General features: G+C 37.3%; 3 protein-coding genes and 1 long non-coding RNA gene across 7 annotated transcripts; 2 read left to right on the top strand and 2 right to left on the bottom strand.

The window, feature by feature from the left end:
• Positions 548-3535, top strand: LOC109721353 (putative lipoate-protein ligase A). Of its 2 annotated transcripts, none has more exons than XM_020248923.1 (5): positions 548-621; positions 1790-2098; positions 2249-2487; positions 2850-2998; positions 3171-3535. In XM_020248923.1, exons 2-5 carry the CDS (start codon positions 1920-1922, stop codon positions 3423-3425), a joined length of 822 nt encoding a protein of 273 aa, XP_020104512.1. In that variant the 5' UTR covers positions 548-621; positions 1790-1919; the 3' UTR covers positions 3426-3535. The 2 variants fall into 2 exon arrangements, with proteins under 2 accessions (XP_020104512.1, XP_020104521.1); XM_020248932.1 differs by lacking the exon at positions 548-621 and adding an exon at positions 640-897.
• On the top strand, positions 3624-10926 carry LOC109721345. 3 transcript variants are annotated; one of them, XR_002219195.1, is made up of 3 exons: positions 3624-3890; positions 7618-7934; positions 10357-10926. It is a non-coding gene; the product is annotated as an uncharacterized LOC109721345 (long non-coding RNA). The 3 variants fall into 3 exon arrangements; XR_002219199.1 differs by having other exon boundaries at positions 7615-7934; XR_002219197.1 differs by lacking the exon at positions 10357-10926 and having other exon boundaries at positions 7618-8025.
• On the bottom strand, positions 4213-6807 carry LOC109721335 (expansin-A1-like). The gene is made up of 4 exons (XM_020248895.1): positions 6698-6807; positions 6449-6588; positions 5710-6022; positions 4213-4949 (listed from the first exon to the last, which is right to left on the bottom strand). Exons 2-4 carry the CDS (start codon positions 6579-6581, stop codon positions 4643-4645), a joined length of 753 nt encoding a protein of 250 aa, XP_020104484.1. The 5' UTR covers positions 6582-6588; positions 6698-6807; the 3' UTR covers positions 4213-4642.
• Positions 14997-19461, bottom strand: LOC109721326. The gene is made up of 4 exons (XM_020248885.1): positions 19357-19461; positions 18505-19085; positions 16191-16231; positions 14997-16106 (listed from the first exon to the last, which is right to left on the bottom strand). The coding sequence occupies exons 2-4, from the start codon at positions 18818-18820 to the stop codon at positions 15291-15293; spliced, it is 1173 nt and encodes a 390-aa protein (XP_020104474.1). The 5' UTR covers positions 18821-19085; positions 19357-19461; the 3' UTR covers positions 14997-15290.

The raw sequence follows: 21150 nt of genomic DNA, 5'->3' as shown, positions 1-21150 counted from the left end.
TGAAACAACTCAAACGAAAAATTGAAAGTTAAATAGTATCATAAGTAAAAAGTGAAGTTGAGTAGTATATTTCATAGTTGAGGGGCTATTGACACCCCTCCAACTTTTAAATTTCTTTATTTCAATAATTATAATTCAATAAATTTAAAAAATTCCCTAAATCCAACTATACTTCCATTAAATTTCTTATTTTCCATTATCTGTTAACAAATAAAAATATAACAATTAGTGTCCAATAGTTAGTAAAGCCATTTAATTTAACAATGTTTTCACTTTAATTAAGTACGGTAATTCAAATTTAAAAAATTAAAAATTGAGAGGGGTCAAACAAAAGCACATACATGATATTGTTGAGGCGCTTTTTTCAAAACATCTAATAGTCTAGGGGCTCTCCATACATTTTCACCTAAAGGCCCAACGCCTCCTCAGCCCACCTGCATCTAGGCCTGAGCAAAGTTGGGCCCGACCCGCTAAGCCCAGTCAATTTGGATCCGACCCGACGGAATGAATTTGGACCGAACAGGCCCGAAATTTTTGCCCGATCCGACCCGTCTCAGGTGAGTCTACCTCCACTTCTCCACCCTTCTCTTCCTCTCTCTGTCGGAGAAACGTCGATCGCAGGTGCTCCTCTATCCCCCTCCCCTACTTTTGAGCTTAATTTAACCCTGATAATCCTCGTTTTCTCAATCGGAAAATTTTAATTGGTGTTTTTTTTTTTTTCTTTGAATCCTAAAGTTTGTGGTGTAAAAATCTGCTTTTGATTTGCTAATCCTCGAGCGGGATTTTTGTGATTTTTTTTTTTGGGGGGGGTTTGGATGTGATTTTATTGGCATTGTTGTTGTAATTCGATCCGGTAGTGGATTTGAGGGAGCCTCCCCTGCGCGAAACCCTAACAAGGTGCTGTTTTGATTCGGCCAATTTGATGCTGGAGATGTGTTTTTAAAGCGAACCAGTTTTTAATTTTTTAAAAAAGTTGCTGTTTTAACTTCCTCCCGAGCAGGAAGAGCGTAGAGATTAATCTGGATTCTGGAACTATTTTGGGCAAAACCAGTCTCTTTTATTGAGATTAATTTTGATTATTTTGGTTAAAACCGATTTTTTTTTTTTTTTTTTTTGGTCGAGAACAATGAAACTAAGTGCCTGTTTGGCTCTGCTTGTTTGGCTCGAGTTTTTCGATTTTTGCATAAGCGCTGTTTGTGCTTACATAGAGAAGCCGTTTCAAAAGCTAAGCAAGCTTTGAGGTTTCAAGTCCCGCCATTTGCGGAGTTTTGGTTGTTTCCACTTACTTTAGGCAAGTTTTGATCGAAACTCGAGTTCAGAAAAGCTGAATTCGGACGGTTGAAGCGGAATCTTTAGGACTGAAAATATACTTGGTCTTAAAGGTTGATATCCATTGTTTGATGAAGAACTTGTAGAAGAACAATGACATTTGAAGCCCTAGTTTGCTAATTGATTTTTTTTTTTTTAGAAAAAAATTCTAGTCTTAGTGCTCCCGTTCTTCTCTTGTTTCGTTCTTCTACCTGCGAAGGCCCATTTACAATTATATTCGTGCTTTTGATGTAAAAATGTAGCTCTATGGTATATATTAAGAAATTAGTTTCGCAGCAAACATCAATATACTCCTGCTGCATAGAGCAAGTACGTTAAAAGGTTTTTTTTTATGTAAGTTGAGGATGAATATGATAATTTCTGTAGAAATATCTGCTTGCTACTCTTCTTATCGGCGTCCTGTTTCCTCTTGCAGTAAGATCTGTCATATGTGAAACACCATTTGTTTTTACTTCCTTAGGGCTTCTTAATTTGGAAAACAGAAGAATATGAAAGCGAGACAATAGCAGGTTTTCAGGCAAGTTGTGAGATTAAACTGACCATCTGTTTTAGAAGGAAAGAAAAATATCTTTTGAATCTCTACTATCAGAATGGTCTCGTATCCAGCTAGAGGCGTTATTCGGCCCGTGATGAATCTTATTAAATTGAAAGAATTTAGCATTTTAAAGCAACTATATTTGGAGGAAAAGCTACTCAGGAGCTCTTCAGAAAATTGGTGCATTATCAATAATGGAACAAAGCAACCCACTATAGTCATGGGTGTTTCTGGGTAACTTTTGGATGCATCTCTCTTTATCCCTTTTTTTTCATCATTGGTTGCACTTCGTGTCATTTTGACCCCCATAATTTATGTTATTAAGATATTGTTCTCATTTTCTAATATAGGCTTACAACTGTCAGTATGTAACTTTAACACCAGGAGGCCTTCCGAACTCGTCAATATAAACTCTGTAATTCGTGATCAAATCCCTGTAATAAGGAGGTTTAGTGGAGGAGGCACCGTTATTGTTGATAATGGGACAATTTTTGTCACACTTATTTGCAACAAAGATGATATTCCTGGGTTGCAACCATATCCTCGGCCTATCATGTCTTGGACCGGGCAATTTTATGGTGAAGTGCTTCGTGAATTTGGTGACTTCCACCTACGAGAAAATGGTACGCAACAAAAGATCTACTTCAGCTGCTTTTGTTGATGCAGTTGGCTCTAAAATATTGCAGTCTGCACTTTAAACACCCTCAATATTGAAAACCTATAGACCATAACTCCCCTATTTATAAAAATCTTACCACTTCACCCCCTTTAATAGGGAAGTAAAGTGCAAGATTTTCTCACAAAATTTGGATTATCTGTACGTTTTGACTTACCAAGAAGGGTAAAGTACAAAACACAATATATGCAGGGGGATATCTGCGGTTAGCCCCATTTGCTTATGTTACGAACTTTCAACAAATATTCATGAACATTTGTTATAAAAAAGTTTGCTAACAGATGCTATTGAATAAACAACATTTTGCAGACTATGCATTTGGCAGCAGGAAATTTGGTGGAAATGCTCAATCGATAACAAAAAATCGATGGGTTCATCACACATCATTTCTATGGGATTATGATGTGAGCAACATGGATTACCTAAAACTGCCCATGCGAGCTCCAGAATATCGATCGGTATATATATATTTTTTCCAGTTATTCTTCATTTTCTTGTTTCTACAAGGGGAGTTTTGAAGTGCTTCATTGCAGTTGTTTTTGTTGCAGTTGTGAGATAATCTGATGTTCTTTGATGAAGATAAGTGTAAATTGCATGTGTTGGTGTTAATCTACCCATTTTCTTTATCAGGCGAGGTCCCATGTAGAGTTCTTATGCCGAATGAAGGAAATTTTGCCATCCAAGTCCACATTCATAGAGGGGACGATCGAAACTCTTGGGAGCCACTTCTCAGTTCGACCGATCCAATCGAATGCGGCAACCAATCTTTCTAATATATCGCACCCGCCGTCCACAAGGCTTTTGACAAGACCGGAGCTCGAGCAGGCATTATTATCAGCAAGTGAAAATTCCGACACCAATTCCTCAATTTATGCTGTTCCGTAGATTATTTATCATTTTGTCTGAATCAATTTGTTCTTTTGTAATTTCAAACAAAATTCTCAACATACACTTCTTTACGAAATAATAAATACTCTTTGAAAGCCTTCTGAAAACCTTGTGTGTTTTCCTAGTCACATTTGTATGTGTACTCAAAGCAACAAGCAGCAAAAAAGTCTTGTTCATGTTTAAAATCATCATCAGCGGAAGAGCTACTCAAGAATTTACCTGAGTTCACATCAGTGTTATGAAATTTTCTCGAGCTTTTGTCTTGGAAAGCAAAAGGTTTAAGTTAAACTCATGCAGGGGAATGGTTACACTTTGCTGAAGTAAATTTGCCCACATCAGAGAAGTTTAGGAACTCATAGGCGTCCTCAGTGAGAGATTATGCCCCAGATTTTGTTCACCACGTCACTCATGGACCGCTTACTCTTCTGCCCACCCTTCGATACTTCTCTACAACATCCGGAGGTTTGCATTCTTTTTCAGATTTAAAACTATCATCTTTAAATGTGGTATGGATTAAAAGTAGAGGGGGAAAGAACGGTAGATGCAGTGGTGGTTTTTTGGCGAGAAAATTTCACAATTATGAAAGGATGTGTTGTTTCTATAAACTCTATACTATTCTGCTTTATGTGGTCCAGTTTATCCTAAATGATTCCCCTGTTTTTAATTTGAGGAATACCTGTGTGCCCTCTAGGATGAACACTTTATATATAGATGCAAAAGTAACATTCGTCGCACAAAGAACTTAAATAATCACTACTGAAATGAAAAGAAAAGAAAAGAAAAATTGATACAAACATTAGATCTTCATATAAGGTAGTAAAAGTAGTACAATGATGTAGATGGTACAAACTAAACAAGTTACATTCAACAGCCAACTCATTAAAACAACTTGGGGAAGAAGCTCTTTCAGAGCTTACCCTTTCAGCATACTAAAGCACACAAATAAAAAAGAAAAGTGAAGAAAAAGGAAAGATCAGCGGGCGGTAAAATCCTACCACTGCCAATTACTACAAATCAAAGAGAAGCCCTTTTGTTCTCCTGAAGCAGTCTTAAGAAAGCTTCATAGAAACCCTTCTACAAAGCCACATTTAATCTGATAGTATAATACGAAAAGCCGCAGTAAAATGAGCCCTTCTTATCTGCTTAATCAAACTTAACATATATGTATATTTACTAACTTTAGTGCAGATCATAGTAGAAATATGACTATGGTTTCAATTTAATTGGCCTCCACTAAAAGTTTGGCCGAAAGACCAACTAGCCGGAGCCACGTTGTAGGAGACGACAGATCGTCCATCGCTCGTCGTGACCTTAAAAGAGAGTGATTGGCCATCAAGATAAGAACTGCTCTGCCAATTTTGGCCCCAGTTTCGCGACATTGGTTGCCAATTGGTCCTCGATCCCTTGATGGAAACTGCATGAACATCTCCAGCTCCTCCAACATTGGTGATCAGCACTAGATTGAAGTAAGAGTGGCCATTAATGGTGAACCTTATTCCCCCTCTCTTCCTGCAAGAGACCCTGAAAAAGTATAATCCTTTTGTTAAGGTTCTTTCTCAAAAATGTTCAGAAGAAGACATTGCATGTGCTGAGGAGAAGAAAAAAGTTGATAGCTTGAGAAAAGAGGAGAAGAAAAAAGATCAAAGGGTGACCTACTAAGATGTCACTGTTTTTTATGTTATTGTGATATGGGATAATTAGCTAGTGTTTGTGTGGAAACACTTGAAAGGCTAAATAGCTTCAAGCTGTGTAGGTTTTATTCTGCCTAATCAGAATAAGAGTCAGGTAAGAAGATATTGTAGATAAGTCACTTAAGGTTGATTCTTAACATGAACAACAACAAGAGCAAAAAGCCTAAAATGCCCAGGAGAGAGCAAAAGCCTTTACCTTTCATGTGCCTGCAAAATCATCTACTTATATTTACCACACCTGCAATATTTGAATTTTCATATATTCCTTCGAAACCGTGATTTCTTACAAAAATACCACAAAAGCTCTCTCTTTTAAGAAACTAGGGACAATTTTGCTAGTACAAGGGTATGTATATATATATACACACACACACACAAAAGAAATCAAGTTTTTGAAAGGCATTGTGAAACTTCAAAATTATGAGTGATTTGACTACATATATTGGATAATTTTGCAGTAGTATATGTATGTAAATACATACTTCTCTTTTATACACTAGCACTACATGAACTATGAGTAGATCCAAGAAAAAGAAGAACATGACAATCTTAAGCCAAAAACAAACAATAAAACAAAATAAAATACTCACCTTCTATAGGAAACAGGGACAATCCCAGCCCTATACTGAGCAATTTGCTGGAAAACAGGCTGAGAGAGGTCAAAATGTTGGAGGGGAGGGTTGCACCACCCCCCTGCATTGTTTGGGAGTGCATAGTTTGGGGGGCAGTAGTTTGTGGCAGTGACCACAATGGAACCAGGGAGACACCATCTGTGGTCATTCACACACCTCATCTCATAACATGCCCCACAGCTTTGCCCATTGTTGAATAGAGCTGTGCTCAGTGCTGCTGTGTTAGTCCCATATCCTTGGCTGTATAGATTTCCATACCCACATGCCCCACCTACAAAGCATATACCCCCAAAAAAAACACAAAATAACACATTATTTTTATACTTGCCATACATGTTTATGTAGCACAAGTATGTTCTCTGTACTATCTGGATAATGCACTAAAATTTAGTCCATGAACCATCCAAGAAAGTTGGAAATTACTTACAAAACGACCGCCTACAGAAGTGTAACATATGTAAAAGTTCAGCGGCTGAAGTGATTAAGTGAGAAGTTCACGGACCGAGTTATATACCCATTTGTTTACTGATAAACCAAGAAACTATTGGTACTTTGCATTGCACCGTAAAAAGTTGGATGGTTGAATTGAAAGCATGAAACAAGATGCATGAATGCACTAGACACGGGCAATGATTTCTAGTATATAATATAACACAGCATTATTTGTGAAAGTAACATGTAAGGTTGGAGCAAGTACCCATTGTCCCAGATGCATCACTTCCACCATAGAAAGTAGCATGGGCACTGGACCATCCTCCTCCATTGTACCCATGTACTACTATAGAGAGCAATGAGAGAGAAACAATAAGCAAAATCCAAGCAGAACCCATGTTTTCCCTGCAATGATAGAGAACAACAACAACAAAAAAAGAATAATTGTTTAGGAACTAAAAAGATCACCTCAAAATTAAGAAGCATAAAGCCATGGTTGGAGAAATATTATTACTTGGGAATGATGAATGCTAAGAGATAGAGAGGTGGGAGAGAGTAAAGTTTGATTTCCTTGTGGTGGGAAGGGGAGGGAGTTTGGAGGAATAAATAGATGTTTGAAGCGGGGCTCTTTTGGTTTTTAACCCTCCTTTTTGCAAATTTTGACTCAGCTGACACTTGGGACTGTTTATGGATAAAAAGAACAGGTAAAAATAGTAGTGGTTCAGTAGCAAAATGCAAGACAAACAGTTATTATTGTGTAGAAGATGGTGTCATTTCACATGCAAAACCGTGTGGTTTTGAGAGAGCGTTTCTTGACATGTAAAACCACTTCCAAAACCACTTCACCAAACAAGGTGGCACATGCACATGGCCCCTTCAATTTGTTATATGCAAGTTTTAAAGAGAATATATGTGGTTGGGGAAGAATTTGATTTGGAATGGAAATCAGAATGATCGTATCCCGTGCCGACTGTTTAATCGGGGTGATGAGAGCGGTCGAATCTCCTGATTTTTACAAGTACAAAGTTGATGAGAGTGGTTGGGGAAGAATTTGATTTGGAATGGAAATCAGAATGATCGTCTCCTGTGCCGATCGACTTTCTTCAAGTACAAAGTTGATGAGAGCAGTCGAATCTCTTGATTTTTACCATAGCCTAAAATCCCGTGGTCGTACCTCATTCCTAGGTGAATCGTAATCATTCGTACTATTTCTTATTCCGGTTGCAAACCGAAACAAACCAACAAAATCGGGCATTTTCATTATGATTTCATTCCATTACAAAATTCATTTCTAATTTGACTTCAATTACTTGTTGGTCTAGCTTCGGAAGTAGTTTCTCTACTTTTAAGAATCCAACAACCAAAGCATGATGAGATGAACTTTTGAGCTCGAAGCAGAATTTCTAATTTGAATTTTCTTCTCTCCTAAAGCAGGAAGTTATAATCGGTGTTTCCAATGGAAAAGCTATTAATAGCTTTTCGGAACAACTCTAATCGAGCAGCACTTCAGCAGAAACTCCTGTAGAATGGGACTGAACGTCCCAAATTTAGTGAGACTTCCAAGAGTAATTTTTCTACTTTCCATTTCTTTTTTTTTTTATTGCAGATTAATTAAATCATTTGAGACATCTCACCAACTATAGAGGATGTAGGCCAAAACCTTGCTCCTGCAGAGTACAGAGATGTAGACCCACTGAAGGGAATATAGAGAAGTGACAAGAGTAAAAGCTCCCTCACATTCTAAACAGAAGGTTCTCTTTCCTACCAAAGTCTAATCGAGCCCCCTATTGTGACTTTTTGAGATTGGTAAACATAATATGAACACAAAAATATTTTGACTAATGTAGTTATGTTTAAAAAAAAAAAAAAGAAATCATTTTATAATTTCATCTTTAGATCTCTGCCATTAAATAGTCCTCAGAATGCTGGCCTACTTGTCTCTATGTTACTGTAACCACATGGCTGCTCAGCTTGTCAGCAAATTTCTCACACTTGAAATATATATAACAACTAAAAACAGTCCATATTTACATAGGTAATTAACTTTAGATCTTTTGGAGATGGATCAGATTTGATCTATTTTAAGCAATTTAAGTCAGTGTGAAAGCAGATTAAGTGAAGACTCTAGAGTGCATGACATGAATAAGGTTGCATCTGGTTGTAGCAATATGAAGCTAATAAATTATTATAGCTCTATCTCAAATTTAGATCCTCCTCAATTTTTTTATTTCAAGTTTGATATGTTATTCTGTTCAGATAAATTGTCTTAACCTCTTTTAGGTACAACTACCATCTTAAGATATTAAATTAGCAAAAATATTGCCCTTAATTAAATGCATTTTATGTACTGGAAGAGTGAGAGGGAGAATTTGTTGTGAACTTTTTTGAATGTGAACTTAATCTATAGTTATTAGATCAGTCAATCTGATATGAAATCTGTTAGGTATAAAACAAATTGGCAGAAACTTTTGTTTCTGTGCAGCAAATGAAGTGGTAGGACCTTAATTAGATAACCAAGAAACCTGCTCTTCTGATAAAGCTAAGATAAAAAGATGAAGCAAGATCCTCAGGCACAACACATGTATTTTATTTTCCATTATGAGTAGAAAATCAAGATAATTAGATCATGGGAGTTTGAAAAGATCTGCAGAGTCAAATTTAATTCATCAAAAGACATCTGAACTTTACCAATTGTAGCTAATAGTCACCATTCAGGAAAACTTTCTTCTTTTTTTTTTGCACTACTAATTTTTGATTCAGTGGCCAATGTAGATAAGAGGCCACACTCAACAGTCAAAGTGCTACCACCAGGGCATTAATTTTATTTTCCAAAAGTTATTCTCAAGATAGCATTTTAAAGTCTGATTACTACTTTTGTTTAAAGATGAACTCTATTTGCAATTAACTTTGCAAAGGTTCAAATTGATTAATATGAGCATATACATATATATATTTATACATCTATTTGTCATTAGCCCACTAAGTTAGGGTGATTGATATGCAAGCATGCAAAGAGAACATCTGAGATAACAAGAACATATGAGAAGCAACATGAACAGCTTTTTCTTATATTTCTCTCTCTAAGAAAAGGAGTTAATTATGAATCTAATCTGAGAAACCAAGATCAAGTATTTTGAAAATCAGATTCATACATCAGAAATTTTTCCTCTTATATAGCTTTGCAAGTTGCAAGCTTGTCTCAGTTCTTGAGTTGGAAAAGTGTTGAAAGCGTATTTATTCTTGAGAATGTTTAAATTTGTGGGAAATGCTTAAAGATATTCGTAAGTTAAATCCTTTATATGTACTCTGACCACTTTGTCATCTCAAGTGGAGCTATTGGAAGAACAAATATATATAGCAATATATTATTTAATATCGATTTACCATATATTAGTCACTAATATATTTCATACCCTATAGATTAAGTTAATTATCTTCGCTTTTTGAGGAATTCAACAAGATACCATTTCAACTGTTATTAATCAACTTGCCAATTTTTTTCCCATTTTGAAGCCAATGCATAATTATCTCTGATATATAACTAACTTTTCTAACTCTGCCTTTTCACTTTTTTTTTTTAAATCCTATGTGCTAATTGGTTGTTGTGAAGAGCCATTTATGTTCCATATCCATGACCACAGCTTAAATTTCTCTCAAAGATTTTTGGGTCCTATCTCCTATGTCCTTTTCTACTGTTGCTTAGGTCATAAACTATCATTTTGTGCTGCAAATCAGAAAATTAATATGTCATTAAAAGCACAACAGTGTTTTGTGCACTGTTACAAGTGAGCTTGCTTTATCCTCCACAAACTGTGTTTAGCCTATGCTGTATACTTATTCATTTACACATTAAGATGTGGTTACAAGAAAGGTATATCACTAGTTAGCTCCCCTGCCTTGAGCAAAAGTTACAGCAACTTTGAGAGCAAATCGTACATCGATATCGTATTAATTGATCTTATATGGTTCTTTCTCACATGATCTTGTCCCCTCTGGGCCTAATATGGCTAAGTTGTTCCCTTGTATAGTCAGTTTCGTGTCGGTGCGTATCAAGAGAAATTATTTAGGCTGTAAATGCAAAATTTGTGTAATCTACCTTTGAAATCCTAGCAATGTCATCATTCCAACTTCTGAGAGATTACATAAACTATTCTCTAATTTCTCTCCCCCCAGGAGCATTGTTTACCTGTTGGAGCCCATCAATTGCAGGTATTATTAAGCATCTTTCTCCATGCTCAAAAAGAGCTTGTACCTCTTAAACTTTTCCCTCTAGTGGCTCATTTAGTGCTGTTTAAAAAAAACACATGTAAAAGTGTGCATTTGAGTGATTCTTTGGAAGTTTTGGATATCACATATGACTGATACAGCATTAAATACCTTCAAATGGAAGTAGAATTCCCCTCAGAAAAGAAAAAGAAACCGAATTCGACAAGAGGAATCAAGATTTGATCCTCCAAGAAACAAAGGGGGCCATTCTTTACCCACACCTCTAAATTCTAACTACTAAAGGATTGTGATTCTTGTTACTTCATATGCTAGGGAGAAGAGAGAGAGAAAGAACCTTCTTTTTCTGAATAGGTTGGGTGGGAGTGTCCTTTGGATAACTTTATAAACCTCAGTGCCTCCTTGTGGGTTTTGAGTTCTGTAACTAACAATCCACCTTTGCAGCACATCATGAGGTTCTGATTGAATTCTTTTTTTCTTTTTCTTTTTCTTTTTCTTTTTTTTTGAGAGATAGGTAGCACGCTATCTGCTTTGTTTATTTCATTTAGAAATAAACTTAGCTGGAAATGTGAATCAACTAGGATTCAAACTTGGGTCTCAGGTACCAACTACCAAACCTTTTGCCACTTGCTCTAGGGACAGTCGGTGGTTCTGATTGAATTCAATCTCTTAGATTGAGAGCTTCACAAGCTTTTACAAGAAATGGAGTCTTGTTCACAGCAATGGGGAGGCAATGGGAATAAAGTGCTCCTTACCAAATTGTTTCAGGTTGACTATCTAAATGGTTTGAGCAAATGAGCTTATATAATAATAAAGAAATTTCCAAAGTATTTGCAAGCATATGAGGTGATCAAAGTACTTGGTGTTCCACATGACCACTAAAACTCAATAAAATTTCAAAAAACTGATAAAGCTTCCAGAAAAAGAATAAACAAATTAATTCGCAAAACTCTCTTTTCTCAAAGCAAAATGCTCAGTTTCATCTAACTTTTGAAACGACTTATCTACTCGAGAAGCAATAATCTTCTAAAACTTTTGCTGTGGCAGGAATCTAAAACTAAGCTTTTAAAGCTTAAAAAATAGAAACTCCAAATGAAAAGGTTCATCATCTACTGCAGCAAGGAAAAAGAGACTCTTTTTTTAAAAAAAATGGTTAGTACTGAAAATCTTCATTTGAGATCAGCATTCGGCCGTCGACACTTGTCAAAAATTGTACACCTCAGTTTCCCTTCTTAAAACTATCGAAAAAGAAACTTTAATATTCAATTCTCATCACCAATTAATCCATGTGAATAAAATAGGACAGAGTGAGAGACACTTCTTTTGCGGTAGATTTGGCTTTTCATAGTGGTTTGAGGAGTCAGAGAGCCACCGACAAAAGCATATGAAAGGTGATATTGTATCTTCATTCTCTGGGACCAGGATTAATTAAAAAACCATCATATAATTTAGTTTAATTTTTAATTAGCAGTGGAATGTCAAAGAGAAGGTAATTTGTGCTAATGCTAATTGTACCAATTCTCAATTCTCCTTTACAGGAGCATTTCCCTCTAAATATTTGTTTTGACCAGGAATGGTTGTACAGAGTCAAAGATACAGGCCTCAAGAACTTCAAATCTGGACCTTTAAATTAATACTGGGTAATAAAATGCATGCAAAGTTTTTTTTTTTTTTTTTTTTTTTTTTGAGAAAAGATAGCAAACTACCCGCCTCATTCATTAAGTGACAGTGAACTAAGCGTTACAGGGTGGAAGCAGCTAAGGCTTCCGGGGAGGTGAAAGGCAACAGGGGAGGAGAGAGAAAACAAGAACAAAAAATCAAAAGAAAATGAAAAAAATAGTACAAAAGGTGGTACGCAGGTGGTTGGTGGTACACGGACCACTCAGCCAACAAAAGTCTCAACCTTTCGGATGAAAGAAGGACGTTGTGGGGCTTTCCACGGAAGATAGAGTTATTTCTTTCCGTCCATACGATCCACCAGATTCCAGCTAGGCGGTTTAAGCGTTTTGATCTCAGAGCGGTGTCGGTGGTGTTGGCAGTTACGATCCAAAGGTCTCGGACGTCCCCTAGAGTATCGGTCGATGAAACCTGCCCCTCCGTGGTAAGTAAAAGGTAGGAGTGAAGATGCAGTTAGAGAATAGATGGCCGCAATTTTCCGTGTTGAAAGCGCAGAAGACACAGTGTTGATCCACCCTCAATCCTCTAGTTAGCAATTTGTCAGCGATGAGTAATCTTTTCCGAAGCAGTAACCAAATGAAGGTTTTGATTTTGAGAGGGATATTCCGTCGCTAGATAAGATAGTTAGCCGGATCCCTGAGTCCAATGTCGGAAACAAAGTTGTAGAGGGATTTCACAGTAAACTGCTAATTCGTAGTCCACCTCCTATTGCTTATCAGGTAAGTTTTGTGGACTTCTACTTAAGAGCAGGTCTTTGAACTGAGAAATCAGTTTACGGCTTTCAGCCGAGATTGACGGCGAGAAGCCTTGACAGATGAAGCGCCATCTCCAGCCGGTGGCAGTCCAGCACTGGGAGATTCTGGCGTTCTTGTGCCTGATAAGGGCGAACATGCGTGGGAATAAGGTGCTCAGGGGGGTTTCGCCAGCCCAAATATCGGTCCAAATCCTGATGTTTCTTCCATCGCCTAATGATGTTCTAATGCATGCAAAGTTACCAAAACTTTACATAACAATATGCATTAATCCCATTATTCGATGGGTTCGGTTTGTCCCAGGTTAAGGTTTCAGGTTGGTATCGAACAAGAATGAATCATGATAACCGCAACCGAAAATCATTAAATTTACACCCACTAAGTTTCGATTAAAACTGTTCGGTTCAGTATGGCGGTGAGTGAAACTCGGAAATACCTACTGTAAAATCTAAGCTTTTGACAGAAAACATAGCATGCAGTGTCATATCAAAACAAGAGCATTGAAGAACATCACATACATATGTACTTGAGATTTGTAGTACTTCATATTTAATGAATCACACGCACATTAACTGTATCCAGCTGTCTATGATTAAGTAATTCGCGGTGAATTATACGGCAACAACTGAATCTTCTCAAGAATTTAATCAACACAGTTTGAACAGAAAGATATTGTAGTATGAACACTGCAGCAAATGTCAACATAAGTTGGGTCCAATATTTATCCAAATCTCTTCAATGATCCACAGATTACTTGTGCATAATGTAGCTCATGGAAGGTTTCCCACATGATGAAATCCTAGGATAGAGTTTCCTGCTTAAGCTTTGGAGGAGATGAAGCTTCTAGGAGAGCACAAATTCCTGTTAAGTACTTGTTGCCATAGCCAGATGGAAAGCACTTCAGCAAAGAGTATTAGGCAGATGCTATCTATCTAATGGGCTCCATCCCCACAATGAAGATCACATGGGTATATGACTAAAACCACTAAAATCCTGTGTCGTATCCATTTTCCTCCTCAACCTTATTCTGTGAACAAGAATCAGGTACATGATGATAAGGTTAAAAGTTGTGCACACATTACACATTTATCCCTCACAGATTACAGATGCACGACTCAGACGCACCAAGCCTTCACTGCATGCTAGGGTACCATGTGGCGTCAGCGTAAATCCGCTTTTGTTACCCAACTCCAATTATTTGAGACATCCAGTCCCCTAGACACACACTTGGGCAGCTGGGGAATGCTACTTTTGAATCACTAGTATCGTGGCCAATCGTCGAAAAAGTTTAAGCACCATAATGAAAATTATCTGCCCTATAAGCTCGAGGACGTAAGGAAGATATAGATCTCTGAATTAGGTAAAATATGTAGCAGGATTAAGCAAAGCAGTTGTAAATGGATGAGACTTGTGATAAGCCACTGATTGAACGTGCAAACTACTTTTAGTATATCCAGTTGTATCATACTAGAAGAGGATGGTTCTTAAATAGAATGATAAAGGGACCCACGAGACAAGATGGTAAGTTAGGAGCATCTCATGTCTCACATATGCATACAGAGAGGCAACAGCTGCGAAATAAAGGATGAGGCACTCTGATAACAAATTAAGGCCATAGATTGACAAATTGTACTAGTCAGTCACATCGCTTGCGATTAATAACAAACAGATGTTTAAGCAACCAAGAGTTTGATAGATATGCAACTGCATAATGTAAGTGACATATCCAGAAAGCTGAGGTAAGAGACAAGTAAAAAGAGGACGTACCTAATGATGAATCGGTTAAGCATAGGTCTTTCGACTTTTTGCGTTTCTTCAACAGGCTCCTTACTTTCACTTCTTTTAATTTGAGAAATTTCATCTCATTCAGCGAATGTGCAATTAAAATTAGCAGGAATTGCATAGACAAGCAGGGGTCAAATGCCAAGGCATGTTGAAATTACCATCAATTCCTCACAGCTGGTAACTTGGATAAGAAGTCCAACGGAATCAAGAAATACTACCTTTTAAGTGACAGCGACCAAAAAACTTACAAATTATCTACAATAGAACAAGCTATAGTTGGAGAGTATACTACAGTTTTACCTAAAGTTAAATTCCAGAATCCCTTTTACAATGCAAGGTAATAGTAAAAATAATATATCACGAGCCCAAAAAAGATAGAGAAATATAACCCCGACACGGATATGTAAACAGCTCATTTTAAGTTGGGATTTTGTCGAACAGAATTCAGGACATGCAATCCAAGCTTAATGACAAGCTAATACTTAAAATCAGGTGATTTGTGATAAAAAAAAGCTTCTAATACAAGAACCAAATTCTTATGGACAATCTAAATTAGGAAACTTTCATCAACTACACAACCTCCCATCTGGAAAACAATGACCACCATCAACCAGAGATTTACAATCCTAACCTGAGCTTCCATTCAACAGCAACATGAAAAACCACTAGCTAAAACACTTGAGGTGAGCAGGCTCCACTTCCCTTCGAACTCTCTGCCCTATCCTTACCTGAATTACCCTTCAATATCAAATGCCTCTTTAGACGATTCCGGCTCAACACCAACATACTATTACTCTTAGGCCCATGTAGAGCTCCTTCAACACAATCACCGACCTGGGCACAGCTCCAAACCCTCGAAGGCCCTTCCTCCCCTAACGACCTTAACCTTGGAAGCCCATTCTTTAACCGGCAGACCGCCCACTGCTCATAGAAATTCCCCAATGACTTCTCACATAGAGGACAAGGAGGATCGTGTTTATGTGTTTTAGGCGTGGTTCTCTCTAAGCACTCTGCATGATAAACATGTCCACATGATAGAATACTGGTGGTTGGCATATCTCCACTTCGAACAATCCGACGAGAACCCCACGGTGATCGCTTAGATAATATTCTCTCGCAAAGCCCACATTTGGTGCTTCCATACTTGGAATTCATTCGTGAAGGGCTGAGAAATATAGATTCCAGAGATTCAGAAGCATCTGTTAAATCAATACTGCTTGTACTACTAAATTGCAAAGATTCAGTTTGAGTATTAGGCGACCAAAGCTCCTTGCAAGTTTGATTTTGTTTCCAATCAGAATTCTGAGTGGCATTGGATGATGCAATAGAGTGGTCGGGGAAAGAGAGCGGGTGAACAGGCTTTGAAATGAAAGAGCGGCGGTTTAGGGTGTTGTGGCGAAGTGCTTTTAATGGAAGCTCGTATTCGACGCTTCCATCAGAACGAGAGGAAGTTGAACCACCACTGTAAGGAAGCCCTGAAGTTCCCTACGGAAAGAGAAGAAAAAGGCAATCATGAAAGGCCTTGCACAGAGGGAAAAAACAGTAGATGGAAAGGTGAAACTGATTTACCTCCACCAATGTTGAAAAGGCCAGAGGCTCAAATGATAGTTCTGTGGAACAGGAAAAACAACTTGAGGCAATGGATAGAATAGAGACGTGTATCTAATATCATAAACAGCATAAAAAACCATTGAATGCAGGTTGATAATTATGAGAAAGAACTTGGAATAAGAGATGCATGCATCACAGAAAAATTAGAACAACTATGTTGCTTCTCAAATGAACAGAAATCAGTCATCTATCCAATCCAAATGCCATAATTAAAAAAGAGTTCAACCCTACAAGTTGTTAGACTGATTGCCCGACAGTACATATTTTCTCATATACAATAAACGTGCATGGTTTTCTCAGGTGCAGATTATAACATAAGCGTGCGTAGTGGTTAATATGCTTGAAGTGCTATTTGAAAATGCTAGGCTCACAACTGAATTCCACAGCTGTTTACAACCGTACATATGTTGCAGTGTTTCATTGACATGTAGATGAAAATCAGGAGGCTAAGGAAGAATCATTAATGCACGAGTACTAGAAAGTTGTAAAGTTTTGTTTAAGCATGAAATTAGTCATGACGACAATAAAGTAATGTAACAGTGCTTTGCCCTTAAGAGAATATCAAAATCAACGAACATGAAATAACTAGTTAACAAATTATAACTATATAAATTTGATGTAATTTAAAACAGAACATACGATTAACAAATAGCCAATCATATGGCACATGGACAAAAGAATATTCCAATAGTCTCTTGCAAATCTGGTTAATATTGCCAGAGGAAACAATGAGTAAGAATATCCAATGAATCAGTTTACTGCTCAAGCTAGACAGAAAGGAGGGCGAACACATCAAATTAGACAACCCATAGTTCTCCAATAAAGTAACTTAATGCACTCTACAGAGATTTAGAAATAAAAATATTATCACGTGCACAATATCCTAAACTAAAATCTACTCCTTGCCAAACCAATGCTATTTATAGGTGTATGGAGATCGTTCAAAATACAACACATTCCTTCATGTACAAAGCACAAAACTGATATAGGAATATCTGGATGTCTAGTTATTAAAAGTCAATTTAAACCATAATTAGCAAACCAAAAAGTCCATTATGCATCAACAGAATGTCTTTTTGAAATGTGCAAGCCATTAATGCTGCAAACAATGCGATTCTACTAGAATACCATGCAGTTTGCAGCCTAATAAATTGGCCCGGATCTTTTTAGCAAGGGCAAACTTAAAAAATCAACTAATGAGCTTCCTAAATGCAAACAAAAACCACCATCTAGGCCATCTCGAGCCAAGACCTCTCTATTTCCTCTTACATGCAAATCAAAGTAAAGCAAAAGGTTGAGGTTACCCAAGACACTGACCAAGCAGAGCACAGAGAGTCAGAGATTTTCAACAGAAGATTAATTTGCTGTACTATGAAATGATCAAATGTCACAATGGAATGATTGTACCCCTTAGATGCCTTTTCCTGGTAAACTCTTATAGGTGCTTACTTAGCTTCTCCAAGTTAGACTGTTCATTACAGATTTTTTTATCTGACCAAATTAGTTTCCTGATCATATGGTCAAGTATTTCCATTTTTGCTATGAATCAGCTGAGCATTCATTTGTTTCAGTCCCGCATTTTGGCATTTAATTTTTGTAGAAAGTTAGTTTCAAAACACCAAACACATTAAGGGGTGAATTGATTTAACACCAAATACACAGCATAGAGGAAGGGAGTCCAAGGCTTGCACTGACTACCGCAAACAGAGAGGACATTTCACATTGAAAATCCACACCATCAAACAAGACTTACCTCATTCAAAACGGCCAAACCAGAAATAGATGTTACAGCTTTCTTACAATAGGAGCAAGCAGTACTAGAAATAAAAATTTCCATGTCAATATGCCTATTAATAGATTAGAAACATTACAACATGCAAAATAGATCCTCAAAAATTCTGAGTAACGAAGATTGCATCACATAAGTAGTCATGGAAACCTTGGTCTTGGATAAGGACCTATTGCACACGATTTAGCTTATTATTAATTGTTCAATCCAGGTGCATACAAATGGACGGTCCAGAAGACATCAACAATATATATTGACGCAATAGGCTTATTCTTAGTTCTAAAACATTAAGTTATAATTCCCAAGAGATAAAAAGAATATAAGAAAGAAGATAGTATTAGCTACTTTTACAAAAACACTAGTAATATATTCGACCATTGCTGTTATACATGGAAAGAAACTAAAGGAACTAGATTTCGGCTAAATTTTGAAAATTTTAACTAGTAAAGGATAACTAAGGAGGAACCCATCAATGTAGCATACCTCTCACAAACTCTTCATTGTTAGCCCCTTGAACAAGGGACTGCATCAATTGCCGACGCTGGAAACTATCATTTGGGCTACTAAAATCGGAAGCACCACCATCCGAAGCAGAATAAGGATGGGTAGGAAGAAGCTCAACCCTTTCCCAACTACTCCCCTTATTAGAAGACATAGATGAGCTATAATTCGGGCCTCCATCTTCGCCTTGAGAACCAAAGGACGAAAAGCCTTCGGAGTGAAGCCGATAGTCCCACCTCCGCGAGAGGGGCGGCGAGAAGCTCGTGTTCGCCCGCCAAAAGGGCTCGCTCGGGCCCATGGACCAATCTCGGCTCGCCGTGCCGGGGCCATGCGGCCTCGCGGCCACACAACAAAGAGAACCCGTCTTCGCTACCGCCTTATAGCCACAACTAAAGAGCCGAAACCGTTGAGGCAATTTGTCGAACAGTTGAAAGGCCACTCCTTTCAACTCTACAGGAGATCAATCCAAGTATCATGCCACAACTACATATATTGATACCAATGAAGAAGAGGTTTTCCGTACCATTTGCACAATTCCAAGGGTTTTTGTACCAATCCAAGACCTAAATCGGGGAAAATAGATTAATTTAAGCAGGAAAAAATAGGGAAAAAAAAACCATTTTTTAAGCATGGAACAAATCCGAAGCGAGTAACATTTCAACAACCAAATCAAATACCCAAAATATTCCCATTTAACAGTAAAAAAATCGAAAAAAAAAGGAGATTTTTTAAAAAATAACGAAGCAAGCAAATCTACTCAACAATATCATATCAGGAAAAAAAAACCATAAAATCACAAAATAACGAAAAAACAGGGGAGAAGAGAGAACATACTCCGGCGTCGGCAGAGGCGATGGAGTAGAGAGGAAGTGAGAGAAAAAGGGCGAAAAGAGAAATAGAGAGAGCGAGGCGTGAGGAGAGAGAGAGAGAGAGAGAGAGAGAGAGAGAGTGGGGGGTGAAGAGGAAAAGCGTCGCTTTTGTGGTGGTCGGTGGGGGGAAATATTCTTCCGAAACTACCCCCCGATATTCGCCCAAATTACATCTGAGGCCACTGACGAGGCTCCCTGTGACGGAGATGTACGAACTATACGCCCGGTCGCTATTGTACGCGCCACGAGTGGACATTATTCTGTGAACCGGGTGTATAATTACAGTTTTTTAAAAAATTCTATGATCAAAATTTTAACATTAAATCTGTTCTATAAGATTTAAATAGTCTATTTATTCAAAAATAAATAAATTAGACACAATTTTTTTGCAAATATAAATTGAATTATTATTTTCACTATTATAAATTTTTTTTTAGTACAGAAATTTTAATGTATGTACTTTTCAAATTTTCTACATTTTGGTTTTTAAAATTTTAACAAACAAATAAAAATTGCGGTGCGTGAGTAAACATATACACCCGGTGCAGGACATAGTTTCTCCGCAGGAACTGTCAGGGCGGTGAGATAACCGGATCTCCGGATTGGACGGCGCGAGTCAAAGCTCCGTGCCTCGAGATTCGCGACGGCGCGGATGTCGGGGCGGGCGCCCGTACTTTCTCGGTTCTCGGGGATCCGGCGCGGGGTCGGGTCGATCGGTCCATGGAGGACTCGTGCCATAAGGTCGAGATCCAAGACCAGAGGAGAAAAGAACCAATAACAGTTTGACACGTGTAAAGACTTACAGTATTTTTAACATATTTTCCCATTAAACAAGTATTATAATATTTTACAAACTATGAATTAAATGGTTTGATTGTAATCTTTAAATTATAGATCACACATTCATACTTAACTCGTCGGGATCTATATTTCTCCATAAATTAAGTGCCGTCATGTATACTAGTTCGTAAAATATTATAAAATTTATTTTTAAGTATAGTATTATTCAAATTTTTCGATTCAGAAAATGCTATCCTCTCCGTTTGGTTGGGGATTAAGGGGTGGAATAACTCTTTAACCCTCATTTTATTCCCAAACACTTCTAAAAATAGGTGGGATTAGCTAATTCCACCTCAAATGGGTTATCCCGGGTTAACTAACCTCACCTAACTCCACCAAACCCAACCAAACACTATTTTATGTTCATAATAACCCATTATCCTTCTTATCCCACCTATTCCAACCAAACACTATTTTTCACTATTCTGAACTAACTCCAACCCCCAACCAAACAAAAAAATACTTTAACCCTATCTTAACCCTAAACTTAACCCTATTTCTGGAATAACTAATTTTTTCTTAACCCCGAACCTAACGATAGCAGGCTTAATATTCAAAAATAATCATTAAACTAGCGTAAATATATTAATTTTTGAATTGATGCGATGTATGATTTATAATGATTTTTTGGTTGTACGGATAAATTGCTTTTTTAGTTAATTTGATTTTAAAGTTGAAAGTTGATTGCATGATCCAGACATGATTAAGCATGACGAGAAAATTACAAAAAATAATCCAAAATTGGCACAATATTAACAATTTGTACAATTAAACAACATAATAGGGAATCAAATAAGTGAAACATTATAAGTTCATATTTTGAGCATTTCCTCGGTCATGTTCTACTCTTTTCTCTCACCTCTCTTCATTTTAACCAGTCAATTTCTTAATTACTCTCCATGCAAGGTGTTACATGAGA

The sequence above is a fragment of the Ananas comosus genome, linkage group 1 (genome assembly GCF_001540865.1).
Source record: "Ananas comosus cultivar F153 linkage group 1, ASM154086v1, whole genome shotgun sequence".
NCBI lineage: Eukaryota > Viridiplantae > Streptophyta > Magnoliopsida > Poales > Bromeliaceae > Ananas > Ananas comosus.
The sequence above is the reverse complement of the archived record's forward strand: the minus strand, read 5'-3'. Positions and strand labels throughout refer to the sequence as shown.

Excerpts from the sequence above, each read along its gene's own strand:
- LOC109721335 (XM_020248895.1), bottom strand. The coding sequence starts at position 6,581 with ATGGGTTCTGCTTGGATTTTGCTTATTGTTTCTCTCTCATTGCTCTCT. Across the intron at positions 6,023-6,448 it reads TGATGCATCTGGGACAATGG|GTGGGGCATGTGGGTATGGA; the intron begins GTACTTGCTCCA and ends TATGCTTTGTAG. Across the intron at positions 4,950-5,709 it reads GTCCCTGTTTCCTATAGAAG|GGTCTCTTGCAGGAAGAGAG; the intron begins GTGAGTATTTTA and ends ATACTTTTTCAG.
- LOC109721353 (XM_020248923.1), top strand. The coding sequence starts at position 1,920 with ATGGTCTCGTATCCAGCTAGAGGCGTTATTCGGCCCGTGATGAATCTT. Across the intron at positions 2,488-2,849 it reads CTTCCACCTACGAGAAAATG|ACTATGCATTTGGCAGCAGG; the intron begins GTACGCAACAAA and ends AACATTTTGCAG. Across the intron at positions 2,999-3,170 it reads GAGCTCCAGAATATCGATCG|GCGAGGTCCCATGTAGAGTT; the intron begins GTATATATATAT and ends TTTCTTTATCAG.
- LOC109721326 (XM_020248885.1), bottom strand. The coding sequence starts at position 18,820 with ATGGGCCCGAGCGAGCCCTTTTGGCGGGCGAACACGAGCTTCTCGCCG. Across the intron at positions 16,232-18,504 it reads CAATGAAGAGTTTGTGAGAG|AACTATCATTTGAGCCTCTG; the intron begins GTATGCTACATT and ends CCTGTTCCACAG. Across the intron at positions 16,107-16,190 it reads CCTTTTCAACATTGGTGGAG|GGAACTTCAGGGCTTCCTTA; the intron begins GTAAATCAGTTT and ends CTCTTTCCGTAG.